Here is a 13,721-nt window from a genome sequence, read left to right on the forward strand (position 1 = left end):
TGAGTGTGTTTGGTACTGATGGGCAGATGCTCAGAAAGAGAGAGCGAGGACAATGCCAGATGGGAGGGGTGTAAACACACACTCACACAACAGGCGTTGGGCGAGAACAGCAACAGCTTTAGGTCACTCTAACTGGCCAAAGAGATGGCTTCACTTAGGGTTTAGGGTTGGAAAGAGAGGATCATGTTCCCTTTGGCATTTCCTCAAGCAATCCAGTAGGGGTCACAGTTCTGCTACTAACCTAACATGGTCATCTATCAAGACACAAAAACTTTTGCAAAAATCTTTGATAGGGTAACACGCCCTGCTATACCTGCATTTTCTCCCGTCCTTCCAGTTAAGCAATGCTGTGTGCATTCAGCCCACAGAGATAATAATGCACCATATATGAGCATGCTTGATATTCACAGCTAACCCCAGCATCTCCTCACTTTAGGTTTCTGCCAGGCCAACACTCAGCTTGCCGAGCTGAGGGGCTGCCCATAGGGGAAGAGATTGCCATCTGCTGTTTTCAAAGGACAGGCGAAGCCTCTCCCGTCATGCGGTCTGACTTGCAGCACTACCACTGCATGTTGTGTTTGTTACAAACAGAGATAATTCTTCCTCACCAGTTTACTTAAAGGTAGTAGATAGATAGCCTAATGCAACATTAACCATTACACTGAAGCAGACACACTTATGTTCCTCAACATGCTCTCCCCTCACATTCGGGAATACAGAGTAATCCTAAACCACAACACAATCATACACTCACAAACTAGTACAAAATCCAAGTGGTCGTGTAGCACATTTAACAACAGTAGCAGCAACAAAAATAGTTTTATGAAATGTATTTCGGGCTTTCCCTACAAAATCTCCCTGATGCCAGTTTAGTCTCATCCACCTCTTCTACTCACCAATTGCATGTTGAGAGTGAACAGCAAAAGAAACACCCTTCACCTCTGTTGTATTCAATTGAAGGTGAGACGTTGATGGCAACTGGGTCAGCTTCTGATAAATACCACGAGCACAGAAGGAAGACTAGTGACAAGGAAAGCATCGGACAAAACTACAGGCCAGTCAGAAGTAACCTTGTTTTGCAGAACTAGGAGTAGAGTGGACGCTTCTATGAGCAAGCAACATACGTAGGTTCTTAACAAGTATATATTACAGCTTAGTCTGTGTTGTTGCATCAGTCCATTCATAGCCTAAATACTGATGTCACACTGTACAGTGCAGCATCTCAGGTCAGAGGCTCAATGGACAGAACCAACTGTTCCCAAAAGTCATACTGCCACGAATTACAGTTCAAAAGCAAGAACGCAGTAGTGGTTTATTTGTTTAAGAGACAAAAGCTGTGCATAGAAGTTAACATTACATCATGTGATCAACATAGCAGGTGTCATCCATGGAGAGGCGCATCCTCACAGGATTCATCTTTCACCGATAACAGGGCAGGGGAGTACACCGTGAGAACAGCGAGAGTAAGTATTCAGAAGTAAATCGGTGCTCAGTTATGGAGTCAAACTAATGGAGTAAACGTAAACCAAAACTACATTTGTCTAAAAGTGAACAAACGTTATCTCTCGAGTCTTTCGAATCCAGCTCACAGTTAACATAAACGAGGTCAGAACTCGAAACCCGTAGCTAACGTCACATTAACTTACCCTCTGATCTTCAGATGACCAACAAAGACATCACATTTTACTACAGTGTTTAAGTTATACTAGAGTGCCAAACTAGAAGCGAAATTATTGAGTTATGTTAGGCTTTGTGTGCACTCTGGAAATGCAACTTGGCAAGCTAACGTTCGGTAACTGACTAATAGTTCAGTAACTTTCCTTCTAAAATGTCTACATGAATCTATGTAATGCTATTGCCAAGATGGCTATATACATTCCAAATATGCAAAAGTAAGCCATGCACAGATAGTGTGGGCTCGTGACAACACGTTTCGCATCCCGTCAGATGAGGTATCGTCAACTTCTCTGGTGTCACGTAGCATGCAAGCTATCTAGCTAATGTTGTCGAGCTAACTCCGTAACTTATTAACGTGTATTAGCGCGCGACAGGTGATGTTGCAAAGCTTTGCACGCGGGTGGTATGCATCTATGCATGCAACCTACGTTACGGCCAAGCTGTCGTGTCCTCCTCCATCTCATGAAAAGTTTCCTGACAATTAAGGCGGAACAAGCAGTAATACATAGTAAAGGACGTGGCAATGCAGACACAGACTGCACAAATTGACTGAACAGTAACGGCAGAGGAGGGTTATACCACACTGACAAAACAATACATCATAAGTACAACCGACCGTACACATCTTTAGCCGTCTACGATAGAAGATGATGCTCGCCTCAATGCTGGTGACGGGTACCATTAACGTTAGTCAGTATTAGCAGCGCGCAAATGCCCCGCCAGAGTATACAAGCCAATGACTGAGGCACACACACCTCTCACAAAATGGTATTTTAACAAAGATCGAAGAACTTCTAACTTACTTCCCACTACCAACAATAATGCAAACGTAACGCCAACGTTGCGGCCGCTTAGGGTATGCTAGCAAGCTTTCAGAAACTAAAACTCACTAGCTTTATGCAAGCTAACGTTAGCTACAACATTTGGAAAATGACATGAGTGTTAAGGAACTAGATTATATTACACAGCTGAAGCGCTGTAGCATTACTGCGTCATTGTCTAACGTTCATTTCAGACGTTCTTTCAAACCAAAAAGATCTGTCGTATGCCAAGTTAATGATACAACTCTATATAGCTGGATAGTTAGCAAGCCTTTAGCAACTAACCTCCTCACTCCCGCTTGAGTCGAAACCCGCCTCTCTCTTGCGCTTGTGTTTCTCTGCAATCCGAAGTAAGCGCACTAGTGACGGGTCCTCTTGCAACGTAAGTCCAATGTTGACGGGCCTCGGGCCCTTTGAGGCAGTCTTTCCATTTCCAATCTCCAGTCGACCAATTCGCAAACGCTTTTCTGATCGCACTTGGCTGCGAGATGTGCATGGTCGAGCAGGAAAGCGACAGCGAGCTGTGGTTGAAGTGTTAATGCCAGTAAGTACAGCAGAGGCTGACAATCCACCTCCCACTGCCGCCATTATTAACTACCACAACAACTGCGCTGGAGAAGTGTATCGGGGTGGGTGAAACAAGATGGAAAGGCGCGAGATAGTCCGCGCGCAAAGCACCGTGGGAAATCGAGTTTCTGTTTCTAATTATGACTCATTGATTGAATTGCCTGAATATCGGCATACTTTGCCAGTTGGTAGATTCACAACTTTTAAGATGGAGATGGTATTAGAAGTCCTTAGACCTGTGAATTATTATTTTAATTTTTTTGCCGAGATTAAGAATGATTTAATCATTTTATTCTTAAAGAAGACCCAATATAGCATTAAGATCAGTCTGGTGAGTGTTGTATAGTGGTAGTATTAATAGTAGTAACAACAGCACCATTAGCATAGTAGAACTATTTGTAGTAAGCTAGTTTAAATTAAGTACGTTTTGAAACGTTTTCTTTTAAAAAGTTAAGGGATTTTCCAAGAACTGCATCCTGGAACACCCCCTTAGTTGAGAACCACCTTGCATCAAAGTTTAGTTAAATCTTAACCTTATCTGCAAAATAGAGAACTGTTATTTTCAATAAAATAATATTGATTTATGTTCCTCAAAACACAACAGTTAAGTGAATCAAAGGAAGTGAAGTTGTAATATGAATTTTTATTTCAGTACATCAGTTTCTGGACAGAAAAGGACACTTCATCACAACCACAATGTGTTATTTGAAAACAAAACATAACCATCTCTTTCCCATTTAAAATGTAGGAAAAAAAATTATAAAAGGGACCGAGTTGAAATGTTCATTCCTCTAAATAGACAAACTAACATGAAGGAGAGGTCAGATGGACTCTGAACACACCCTATGCATAATCTGAAGCACCAATGAAAACCCCTTGTTCAAACTCCCGTTCAAAGGCAAACCAAACTTCTAACTATGTTTTAAACATACCAAACCACATTTAATCAGCAGAAAGGACCTAAACAGAGTAGCAAAATAATGAAAGCTGTGATTTGATTTTAACAATTGATATTTGTATGTACAGATGATGTATATGTTTGTATTTGCAGTAACCCATAATTATTGAACATTAATAAAAACAACTTTAAAATGACTTCTAGAACCTATTCAAGCTCGTCTGCTCCAAGTCGGGCTTAATGGCAACACTGTGATGTCCTCAAATCCCATCCTATTCAATCCCTACACTCTGTCAATCTCACCCTATTTTAAAACCCATTAACCCAGACCACTGTTCATGCCTGTGTTGCCATCTACCCCTTGCCTTCGTCTCCCCCTTTACCCTCACTGTGGATCTGCTGGTGGGCCTTGAGGTTGCTCTCTCGACCAAAGCTTTTGCCACAAGTGGGGCAGGTGTGCCGGTCGGACCCGTGGGCACGTGCCATGTGGGCCCGCAGCTGCTCGGCGCGTCCGTAGCTCTCCTCACACTCACTGCAGGCATGGGCCTTTCGTGGTGGGGGCGGTCGTGCATGTGCCTCTTTCTTGTGGGCGCGGAGCTGTGCCACACTGCTGCACACGGCCTTGCACTCTTCCATTGGGCAAGGGATCTTCAACTCCGGCTTCTGCTGCTGTTGCTGTTTCGGAGGTCGTCCCCGACGTTTTACCGTACTCACTTCTGCCGAATTCTCCCCACCTTCTGACGGCTGCGTCACCAACACCTCCTCTGCCTCTTTCTTCACTCCATTCTCTGCCTCAGGAACCGGTTCCTCCTGCTGTTTGGGAGGTCTGCCACGCTTGCGTGGAGGGGGCTTGCCGTTGCAGTGCTCATCGCCTGCATGTTCCTCCTGGTGTTGCAAGAGTTCAGCCTCTGTCTCGAAGCCTTGCTGGCACTTGGGGCAACGATGGGTGAAGCCGTCATCGGGTGGAGGTGCATCCGGGGCAGGGTGTCGGATCAGGCGATGTGTGCGCAGTTTAGCCGGGCCACGGAATAGCATACCACAGTCCTTACAAACACATTGGCGCTCAGAGCACAGGTTTCGGCGGTGGTCTGTAAGCTGGAGGGGAAAGAACAAGTGAGAACGGCATCTTGACGGGGGTGGAAGGAATGAGGAAAAGTCAAGGAATAAGCTTTAAAGATGCTCTGAGCAATACCTGTTTTTAGAATAGTTTACCTAACTGGTAACACATTTTGATAGCTGCTACAAAAAAATATAAAGTAATTCTCTGAAACTAAGTTGAGCTCTAATCAGCCACTAACACTATGAACATTGTGCAGCTCTTGTGATGACAAAGAGGGCGTCCCGTTACAATACACTTAAAAGTAATCTCATGGTGATGGACTAACATGTCACATGCAGATTGGACATAGGCTGGTTCACCTCACCTCAGAAAAGGTGGCGAAGCTGCCCTGACAGTGGGGGCAACGAAAGGGCTTGTCCTCTGTGCTGTGGGTGGCTTGGTGCTGTGTCAGCTCCTCTGAGGCAGGGAAGGTGCGATCACACACATAACAGGTGAAGAGTGTGTCCGTCTGAAGGAAGGAATGATTACAAATTACCAGATAGCTAGATAGATTGATATATTGATAGATAGATAGATAGATGGATAGTTTATTAATCCTGAGGGAAATTTTAGGACGTCCAGTAGCTTTTACAATATACACAACTCACAGGCACAACACACATCACGACCCATAACCAAATGTATGACGCATTTAGATGTCATTTCAGTCAATCAGGCTAATTGTTTTATTACAATGTAATTCTATTGTCCTCTGGGAGTGCTGGTCACCTGTTGGAGCTGCTGTTTGTACTCCTCTCTGTGGCTTTTCCTCATATGTCTCTCCTTAGCTTTAGAGTTACAGAAAGTGATGAAGCACTGAAAACACTGAAGGCTGTCATGTTGATCTAGAAAAGGACGCAAAATAGAGACAAAATGAAAGGCCACGTATTGAAAAGACTATGAAAAGTATGTCAATTGAATCGACTACTGATTCAATGAAGTTTAAGTGGCTGCAAATACGTTGTTCATGTAGTAATTGCTTACAGGGCTGCTGGTTTATGGCTGGCTTTGGCGCTGCCACTGCCACAGGGGTAACCAAACTCTCTCCCACCACAACGTGATCCACGTTCAACATTTCAAGCTCCATTTTCACGTCCGAGGCCATTCGATCACTGGCCCAATGGGACTAAAAGTAGAGGGCGGGAGTTTCATTAGGGCAGTGTTTGAGTACATTGTGGATACCACACCCCACCCGTACCAAGTTTGATGTGTTTAAAGACTGCAATGTAAGGAGTTACAGTTATGAATAGAGCGATTATTCTAAAACCAACTAGCTAAATGGATAAAGTGACTATTGATCATTTCAAGTCTCTTCAGTAACATTAAAGTAGTGTTCGATAGCTACTTTGCCGTTGCAAAACAACTGAGACCTCAACCAAAAATATGCCGCAGATATATTGAAATAACATGCCAAAGCTTGTGCAAAAGCACTGCAAGTCCTTCAAACCACGACGCTGAAGTTGACGTTTGTTTCGCCTGCGCAATGCTAATGTTAGCTAGTTAGCTACGATGTATGGATTTCGCTCTCTGCTGACGAGCACTAGGAGGCATTATTGCGTTACAAAATAAAACATTTAACATTTACATTGGTGAGCAATCAGCTACATTGAAAAGTTTCTGCACGTGAAGCATCATTAGAGGGATCTTGGAATGCTGGTTAGCTAGCTTTCTGCATGGTCGCTAGAGTAAACACTGGGTAGGTAATGCTAGCTTGTAATAACCGACTGCTGGAAGCTAATGTCCTTTGTGCCTAGCGATTCCGTTAACGTTATCTACCCTGGTGCATTTTTATTCTGTCCAAATACTGTGATCTGTGTAAAGCAACTGAAATAGCCTTCCAACCGGCAATCACACAGCACAGATATATCAAAACAGCTCAAGTTAGCTTAATTGAGTGTGCATTAAAACTTCAGATAGCTAACGTCGTCCTCTATTAGCTAACATTATCTAGTAACAGGACTAACAAAACAAGTGATTGATTCCAAACATGAGCGATGGGTATTTCAAAATGAGTTTCGTATTCCTCATAATCTTCAGCTTATACAAGATAAAACACGTTACAGTTCATGTTTGTATCATAACATTAATACATTTAAATTTGAAACGGGACCATAGATTTAGTAAACAAAATACCAGTCGCTGCTTACCTTTCAAGCGTCCAATGAAATTAAGCACACCCTGAACGTGAACCCCTGACACGTGACGTGAGAGCCTATTTGGCGCAGGCCAGCTCAAAAAAATTACAGGTTTTGTGTTTTGTAGACCAGCCACAACACAGCCATCACACAAAATGAATAACCTCAATGAATTGCTTTATTACATTATTTGTACATCCCAACCTTTAGGAAACGCATGTGTTTCAGTGAGATACTTACCAGGGTTTTTTCAGTCACTTGTTAAAACAGGCAAACGTTTTATATGTGATTAATGTTTCAATTAACCAACATCTAATATACAGTACCCAAGACAGAATAATGTAGACACATTATCACATAATAAATATATGATCTGGTGATTAAATACATGTCATTAACCACATTTGTCGGGTGGACCGGTTTCGAGCATGAGACCAAAACATGATGTTAGTGTCATGTGTCATGATCACGATCACTGTTACAGAAAAATGTATTTATATTTCACTTAATTTAAACAAATTTGTGCCAAGGTGGCCATTTCACCGATGAAATTCAGCCTTGACCCTGACCAGACATTGAAATCACTGATACACAAAACAAGATTTTTCTTTTTCCAGCAGGATTTATGAATTGTAGAAGAATTTCATATCTTTAAAAACACACAGAATGTTTTAAATACAGACACAGGAGCAGTTCAACTCATTCATTTATGTATTTACTTACTTACTTACATAATCCTAGAATAGTCAAAGGCTTAGAGTGATATTATGGGTTGGCATGATGAGTTGGCATTGCCCATGATCCGAGCATCTAAATCTACATTTAAGGATCTTTGAACAGACAAGGCGGAAAATGCAGGCATCACGGTGGGTTACAGAGGTGGGGCATGAAATTCACTTAAATAACATTAATGGTAAGATGTGCATCCACACGTATCTATTTGTGATAAGATTTAAGCCCTGGCTTGCTGCTTCTGTTTAAATTCTGTGATGCGGCTCTCCATTACAGGGCGAAAGTGACGGATCAATCCCTGGTGAAAAACAGACAGAGAGAGAGATTATAATAAAGAAAATCAAGGTCATGATATTTCTCTGGGAGAACGTTTCTAAACATATAAGTGTGTGTGAGTGTGTGTGTGTGTGTGTGTGTGTGTACACAGGTGTTGGTGGTGGTAGGAACTTTGTGCCTGTGCTCCACTATTAGAGTTTTACTTCAGGAATCTATCCTTCACCAAAATATCACTTGTATGCATAATGCGATCAATTACATTTTTTTCTATCTAAAACATATCATAGTACCTGCACAGGCCAGGCAGCACCATCGCCCAGAGCACAGATAGTGTGACCCTCAATTTGCTTGCTGATTTCCCAGATCATATCAATCTCCGCCTCACGGGCATCGCCCTTCACAAACCTCCACATCATGTTATTCATCCAGTCCACACCTGTACAATGGCGGATAGACAGTCAAGTATGAAAGTTATATCTCAAATAGACATAAGGATGTACAGAATGAATGACGTGAAAGGAAAAGCCAGACTGTGGTGAGCAAGTATGATTGTGTGTGTGTGTGTGTGTGTGATTGAGGACATCACACACAATTCTTTGACAGGCACAATAATTATCTTACCCTCTCTGCAAGGCGTACACTGGCCACAGCTCTCATGCTTGTAGAACTCAATCAGACGGGCGATGGCTCTAATTACATCCGTCTGTTGTCACAAAGGAAAACAAGCCATAAGAACACAGACAGTTATAAAAAGAGAACTTCAAAGTAAAAGATTACTTCATGTTCTGATGCTGTTGTAACCTATGTGTCTATAATGTACATGAACCTACAGTGTATATGAGGTTGGTGCTTAAGTAGACGACTTTGGTTCAGTCAAGACTAACATATCAGGTCAACCCAAACAGTAAGTACGTGTGTGTGTGAGTGTGTGTATGTGTGAGTGTCTGTATGTGTGAGTTTGTGTGTGACCAATCAATGAGACGGACACTCACAGACTTGTCCATGACAATGAGGGCGGCTGTGCCCAGGCCAGTTTGAGCCTGGAGCAGGCCGTCAAAGTCCATTAGTACATCATCACAGACATGACGAGGAATAAGGGGAGTAGACGAGCCACCGGGAATCACACACAGCAGGTTATCCCATCCCCCACGCACTCCACCTACAGGATGGGAGGAGTGAGAGTGAGCCAATGAACAAACAAATACACAAAATCACATATCTATATGCACTATGCAGCTTGCTCATCTACCCACTGCAAGAAGATGGTACCACCTGCCACCGGTGGTTGCCTGCATGTGTCAAGTCATTATCAATAAAATCACAACAAATTTGCAAAACTGCTAATCAGCACTATGTAAGGCTCAGGACTGGCAAAAAAAAAACTAAATGTTAAGGCCTGTTCAATTATTCACAGCTAATTAACAAGTTTGAGAATGACCTGGTGTGCTCACTTTTTGGAACAGGAGTGAAATTAACAGCAGAGTGCAATGACAGCAGAGTGTACTTCAGTTTGGTGTACAGACTATCACTACAGCAAAACAAGTATATATGCATAGGGTTAGTGAGAGCTCCTAAATATGAAATATAAATTCTATTCTAATTCCAAGTAGGTACCTGCATGCCTCTCAATAAGCTCCTTCAGGGGGATGGACATCTCCTCCTCCACTGTGCAAGGGGTGTTCACATGTCCAGAGATATTAAACAGCTTCGTCCCAGAATTCCTCTCACGACCCATGCCTACAAACCATGAGCCACCACGACGGCAAATGGTGGGTGCCACCGCCACGGTTTCTACGTTGGCGACAGTTGTTGGGCAACCAAACACACCTGCAACACAAGAGAAAGGGTACACATCTCATAACCAGGCCTCAATTCTATACGTAAAGCATATATTGCTGAGCGCGCTGAGCAGGACCATCACACTACTGTTGTAGTTCTTACCTACGTCAGCAGGGAAGGGAGGCTTTAAGCGTGGCTTGCCCTGTTTGCCCTCAATGGACTCGATGAGAGCGGTCTCTTCTCCGCAGATGTAGGCACCAGCGCCGCGCATCACATACACGTCAAAGTCATAGTCGGAGCCACAAGCGTTCTTGCCAATAAGACCAGCAGCATAGGCCTCGTTGATAGCCACCTGTAGAGAACAACCCAACAGGTTGGATGGACGAAAAAGAGTGAAGAAGGAAAATAAAGAATTTACCTCAGCCATTCTAGCCCCAGTTGTAAAGAAACGCAGTGCAGCATAGACGACAAACCACAAGCAGGATTTCACATACTGTTAGATATAAACAAATGGCATTATAGTTGTCTTAGCAGGTAGTATCTCGTATTCCTTACCTGAAGGTTGGAGGACTCGTTGTAGAACTCTCCGCGGATGTAGATGTAGGCAGCGCGGGCACCCATGGCCCTGCCAGCCACCAGGCAGCCCTCCACCAGCTTGTGGGGGTCGTGGCGCATGATCTCCCTGTCTTTGCAGGTGCCAGGCTCACCTTCATCAGCATTCACCACCAGGTACTTAGGCCTGAAGGATAAAGGGGAAGCCAGAGAGGGAGAACGTTTCAAAACATAGTGTGTGTGTGTGTGTGTGTGTGAGTGTGTAATGGGCTGGGTGTATAGACACAGCCCTCTCCCATTGTGTCCAGAAAATCACACACCCCCCTATAGAATAAGTGCATAAGTATGAGGGGTTGGTACACAAATCTTAATTGCATTTGAAATGCATCTGTTCATGTGATCAGGAGATCAGGAGCTACAGACCTGCCATCGCTGGGTTTGTTCATGAAGCCCCATTTCATGCCAGTGGGGAAGCCTGCACCTCCTCGGCCCCGGAGCCCAGAGGTCTTGACCTCATTGAGGATCCAGTCCACCCCCTTCAGAAGGATTTCTTTGGTCTTGTACCAGTCGCCACGACTCAGTGCTCCCTTCAGCCTGAGAACAATATCACAGTCAAATGTAATAAGGAGTGGGTCATATAAGTGGAATTTCACAAGATAATCTTTTGTCCCCATTAATTAAAACCAGTCAGCTGTGACATGTACTATTTAATAAGACTGGTTTTTAAAACACCTGAAATTGTTTCAACTTAAAGTACATTTAAATCTATAATTATGCATCATTCCATTGTCATCTGGCGCTTGTTGCTGACTTGTTTGTGCTCACGCTGGTGCACATGCCATGATGCATTTAAGAAGCCTACCTCCAGTCATGTCTGCCATACAAATTGGTGAAGATTCTGTCTTGGTCAGCCAAAGGGCCGAACTTTGTCTTCTTAGGTTTTTCCTGTACAAAGAGTAACAGGTTGCAGCCAGGTACAAATGGGCACTCATAGTAATCTTGCTTAAGCTAATTTATATCAGCTGCCAGGGCAGAACACACATTTCAGCTATTTTTGGTTTGAGAGTGTGTAAAATAAGTGTGTGTTGCAATTTCCCTGTATGTTCCTTAAGTGGTCTACTATGTGTTTTAAATTAACGTTTAAGTTGTGTTATTGGTTGGGGTTAAATACGTATAGCACAAAGCAGTCATGTGGTTATGTTGAACTACATTCAAAATGATTTGTTCCTGCTGATAACATCTTATTTTGCTATTTTACCTGAGGCTTTACAGACACAGACATCCTGTTCCCCATTTACCTGTTGAGCGGCGGTGCTGTTGAAACGCGTGATTGTTGTTGCTGTGCACTGACTGGCAGCAGCTGCAGCAGCTGGAGCGCGTGCAGCACCGCTGACCAGCACGCGAGACAAAGTCAGCATCCTAACCTAAAGTAACCAACATTTACAAAATAACAAACAATTGTAAACAAAAAGTGCCTTTGAGGTATTAAGCTGAAGTTAAATTTAAGCCATTTCGAGAAAAATATACATATCCACTTCCATCAGCAAAAGCTGTTTTTTAACACAGCTACATAACATGGCAATATTCAACAGCTTATCCTAGAAAAAAAATCCTACCAACTATAAGAATTCGCAATTATACCATCTATGACAGACACAGACACACATGCATCATCTTTACCACCGTCTCTTAAAGCAGAAATACAGAGTTCTGTTCCAAAACTAGTAAGCTAACTACCTAAAAGGCATGCAAAAACCTTGCAAACACCACCAACATCCAAGCCGTCACTGATAGAAGCTTGCCAACACACTAACTGGTGTCTTTTGGCAGTATAGCTGGCAATGTCATGCGTGTGAAAGCTTTTCTTCCATTTTAGCAGGGTGTTCAAGCCCGGTACACAGAACTAGGTAGGACATATCCTGGATGGCTAGTGGGGAAGACAGAGGTGTTCATTTGTCCTTCACATAACCATATGCTATCAAACTGAATTTGAGGATGGTACCAAACTAGTTGCCTAAAAAAACCATACCTCAAAAAGTGTCACATTTAGCATAGTGTTACTTTAATCCCAAACATGTTTACATACCACTGTCCTACGCAAATCAGTTTGCATAACAACTGTTGGAGCCCCTCTTTAGACCTTGCATCATACATAATGCCATGCGCAACTAAAGTGAACACAGGCTGTCACATGAGTCAGTTACATGAAAACGTAAATGAATAATCATTTGAAGAGTGAAATAAACAATTCAGTTTGTTCACGGCATTTGAAAACATGATAGAGATAACTGTAAGAAATTCAAGGAAGAACGCAATACGTTAAATGTATTAACGTCATGTGAGGTGGTGTTTTCTACCAATCCTACTTTATTCTCATAAGCCATCGTCGAACACCAATGTAATGTCAAGCTGCCACCTATGCTAGCACAACTAGCTAACACAGTGGCAAAAGTGACCCTCTTACAAAATGCCGAACAAACGTGAAGCACATTAATAGACAAATGCCCTAATATTTATACAGGCATTAAAATATCAGAGAGCATCAGGCCGTAATGTTTAATTCGCCACCGACAACAACTTCTGATCTAACTTAAAACATGGAGCGGTGACCTCCATATTCACTTTCATGTAAGGCGAATTTGGATGACAAGATATCATTAGCTAGCTGCACTTTCTAGACTATACAGTAACACACTGCCTCTGCGGCAAGTAGAAATTGTTATCAGACAGAAAAGTTAAGAAGTAATACGACATAAGTTACAAGTGTAAATTAATTCTTACCGTGGTTCTGAATCCTTAAATCGTGTCGGACTCAGAAATCTGTGCTTACAAAACGAGTAGCGGAAGTGATCCTTTCGCGACCAGGAACTAGTCCGATTGGTGTGACGAGCCGTGTTGTGAAGAGGGTCATGCGGTTTGTTACAGAAGCGTTCTCAGGTTCCACCCTTCTCATGACTAATGCTAATCTTCATTAAATAAGGGGATTGGATAACTGTCTGCTTGTCCATCAAGACCAGGTTAAGGGAATAACGTCCCTTCAAATCTTACTTCAAGCTCAAATAGACTGCAAATAAAGCCTATCCACATTACACTTAGACAATTGTTCCTGACTGTTATCAGCATCACTATCATCTTCAAGGACCTATGCCTGGATAGTCTGATGACATTTTAAGTCCCTTTTCTTT

The 13,721-nt window shown here is 42.8% G+C and overlaps 3 protein-coding genes across 8 annotated transcripts in view; all 3 read right to left on the reverse strand.

Moving 5' to 3' along the window:
• The window catches only part of kmt2ba (lysine (K)-specific methyltransferase 2Ba), a 51,420-nt gene extending 48,323 nt beyond the window's left edge, over positions 1 to 3,097 (reverse strand). For all 6 annotated transcript variants that reach the window (XM_080837454.1, XM_080837455.1, XM_080837453.1 and 3 more), the window contains exon 1: positions 2,784 to 3,097. In XM_080837454.1, coding sequence (XP_080693580.1) covers positions 2,784 to 3,086 — 303 coding nt within the window. In that variant the 5' untranslated portion in view covers positions 3,087 to 3,097. The remainder of the gene's footprint in view (positions 1 to 2,783) is intronic.
• A 663-nt stretch (positions 3,098 to 3,760) lies between these two features.
• LOC308363958 (uncharacterized protein) lies at positions 3,761 to 7,222 on the reverse strand. Its single transcript, XM_080836881.1, has 5 exons — positions 7,210 to 7,222; positions 6,047 to 6,188; positions 5,792 to 5,907; positions 5,388 to 5,531; positions 3,761 to 5,058 (listed from the first exon to the last, which is right to left on the reverse strand). The coding sequence occupies exons 2-5, from the start codon at positions 6,165 to 6,167 to the stop codon at positions 4,318 to 4,320; spliced, it is 1,122 nt and encodes a 373-aa protein (XP_080693007.1). The 5' UTR covers positions 6,168 to 6,188; positions 7,210 to 7,222; the 3' UTR covers positions 3,761 to 4,317.
• A 577-nt stretch (positions 7,223 to 7,799) lies between these two features.
• Positions 7,800 to 13,424, reverse strand: ndufv1 (NADH:ubiquinone oxidoreductase core subunit V1). Its single transcript, XM_080836917.1, has 11 exons — positions 13,318 to 13,424; positions 11,835 to 11,960; positions 11,399 to 11,481; positions 10,960 to 11,130; positions 10,540 to 10,723; positions 10,147 to 10,336; positions 9,820 to 10,032; positions 9,198 to 9,364; positions 8,827 to 8,908; positions 8,496 to 8,641; positions 7,800 to 8,227 (listed from the first exon to the last, which is right to left on the reverse strand). Exons 2-11 carry the CDS (start codon positions 11,952 to 11,954, stop codon positions 8,150 to 8,152), a joined length of 1,434 nt encoding a protein of 477 aa, XP_080693043.1. The 5' UTR covers positions 11,955 to 11,960; positions 13,318 to 13,424; the 3' UTR covers positions 7,800 to 8,149.
• Between the last annotated feature and the right edge of the window lie 297 nt (positions 13,425 to 13,721).

This window comes from Sprattus sprattus (assembly GCF_963457725.1).
Source record: "Sprattus sprattus genome assembly, chromosome: 4".
Classification (NCBI taxonomy): Eukaryota; Metazoa; Chordata; class Actinopteri; order Clupeiformes; family Clupeidae; genus Sprattus; species Sprattus sprattus.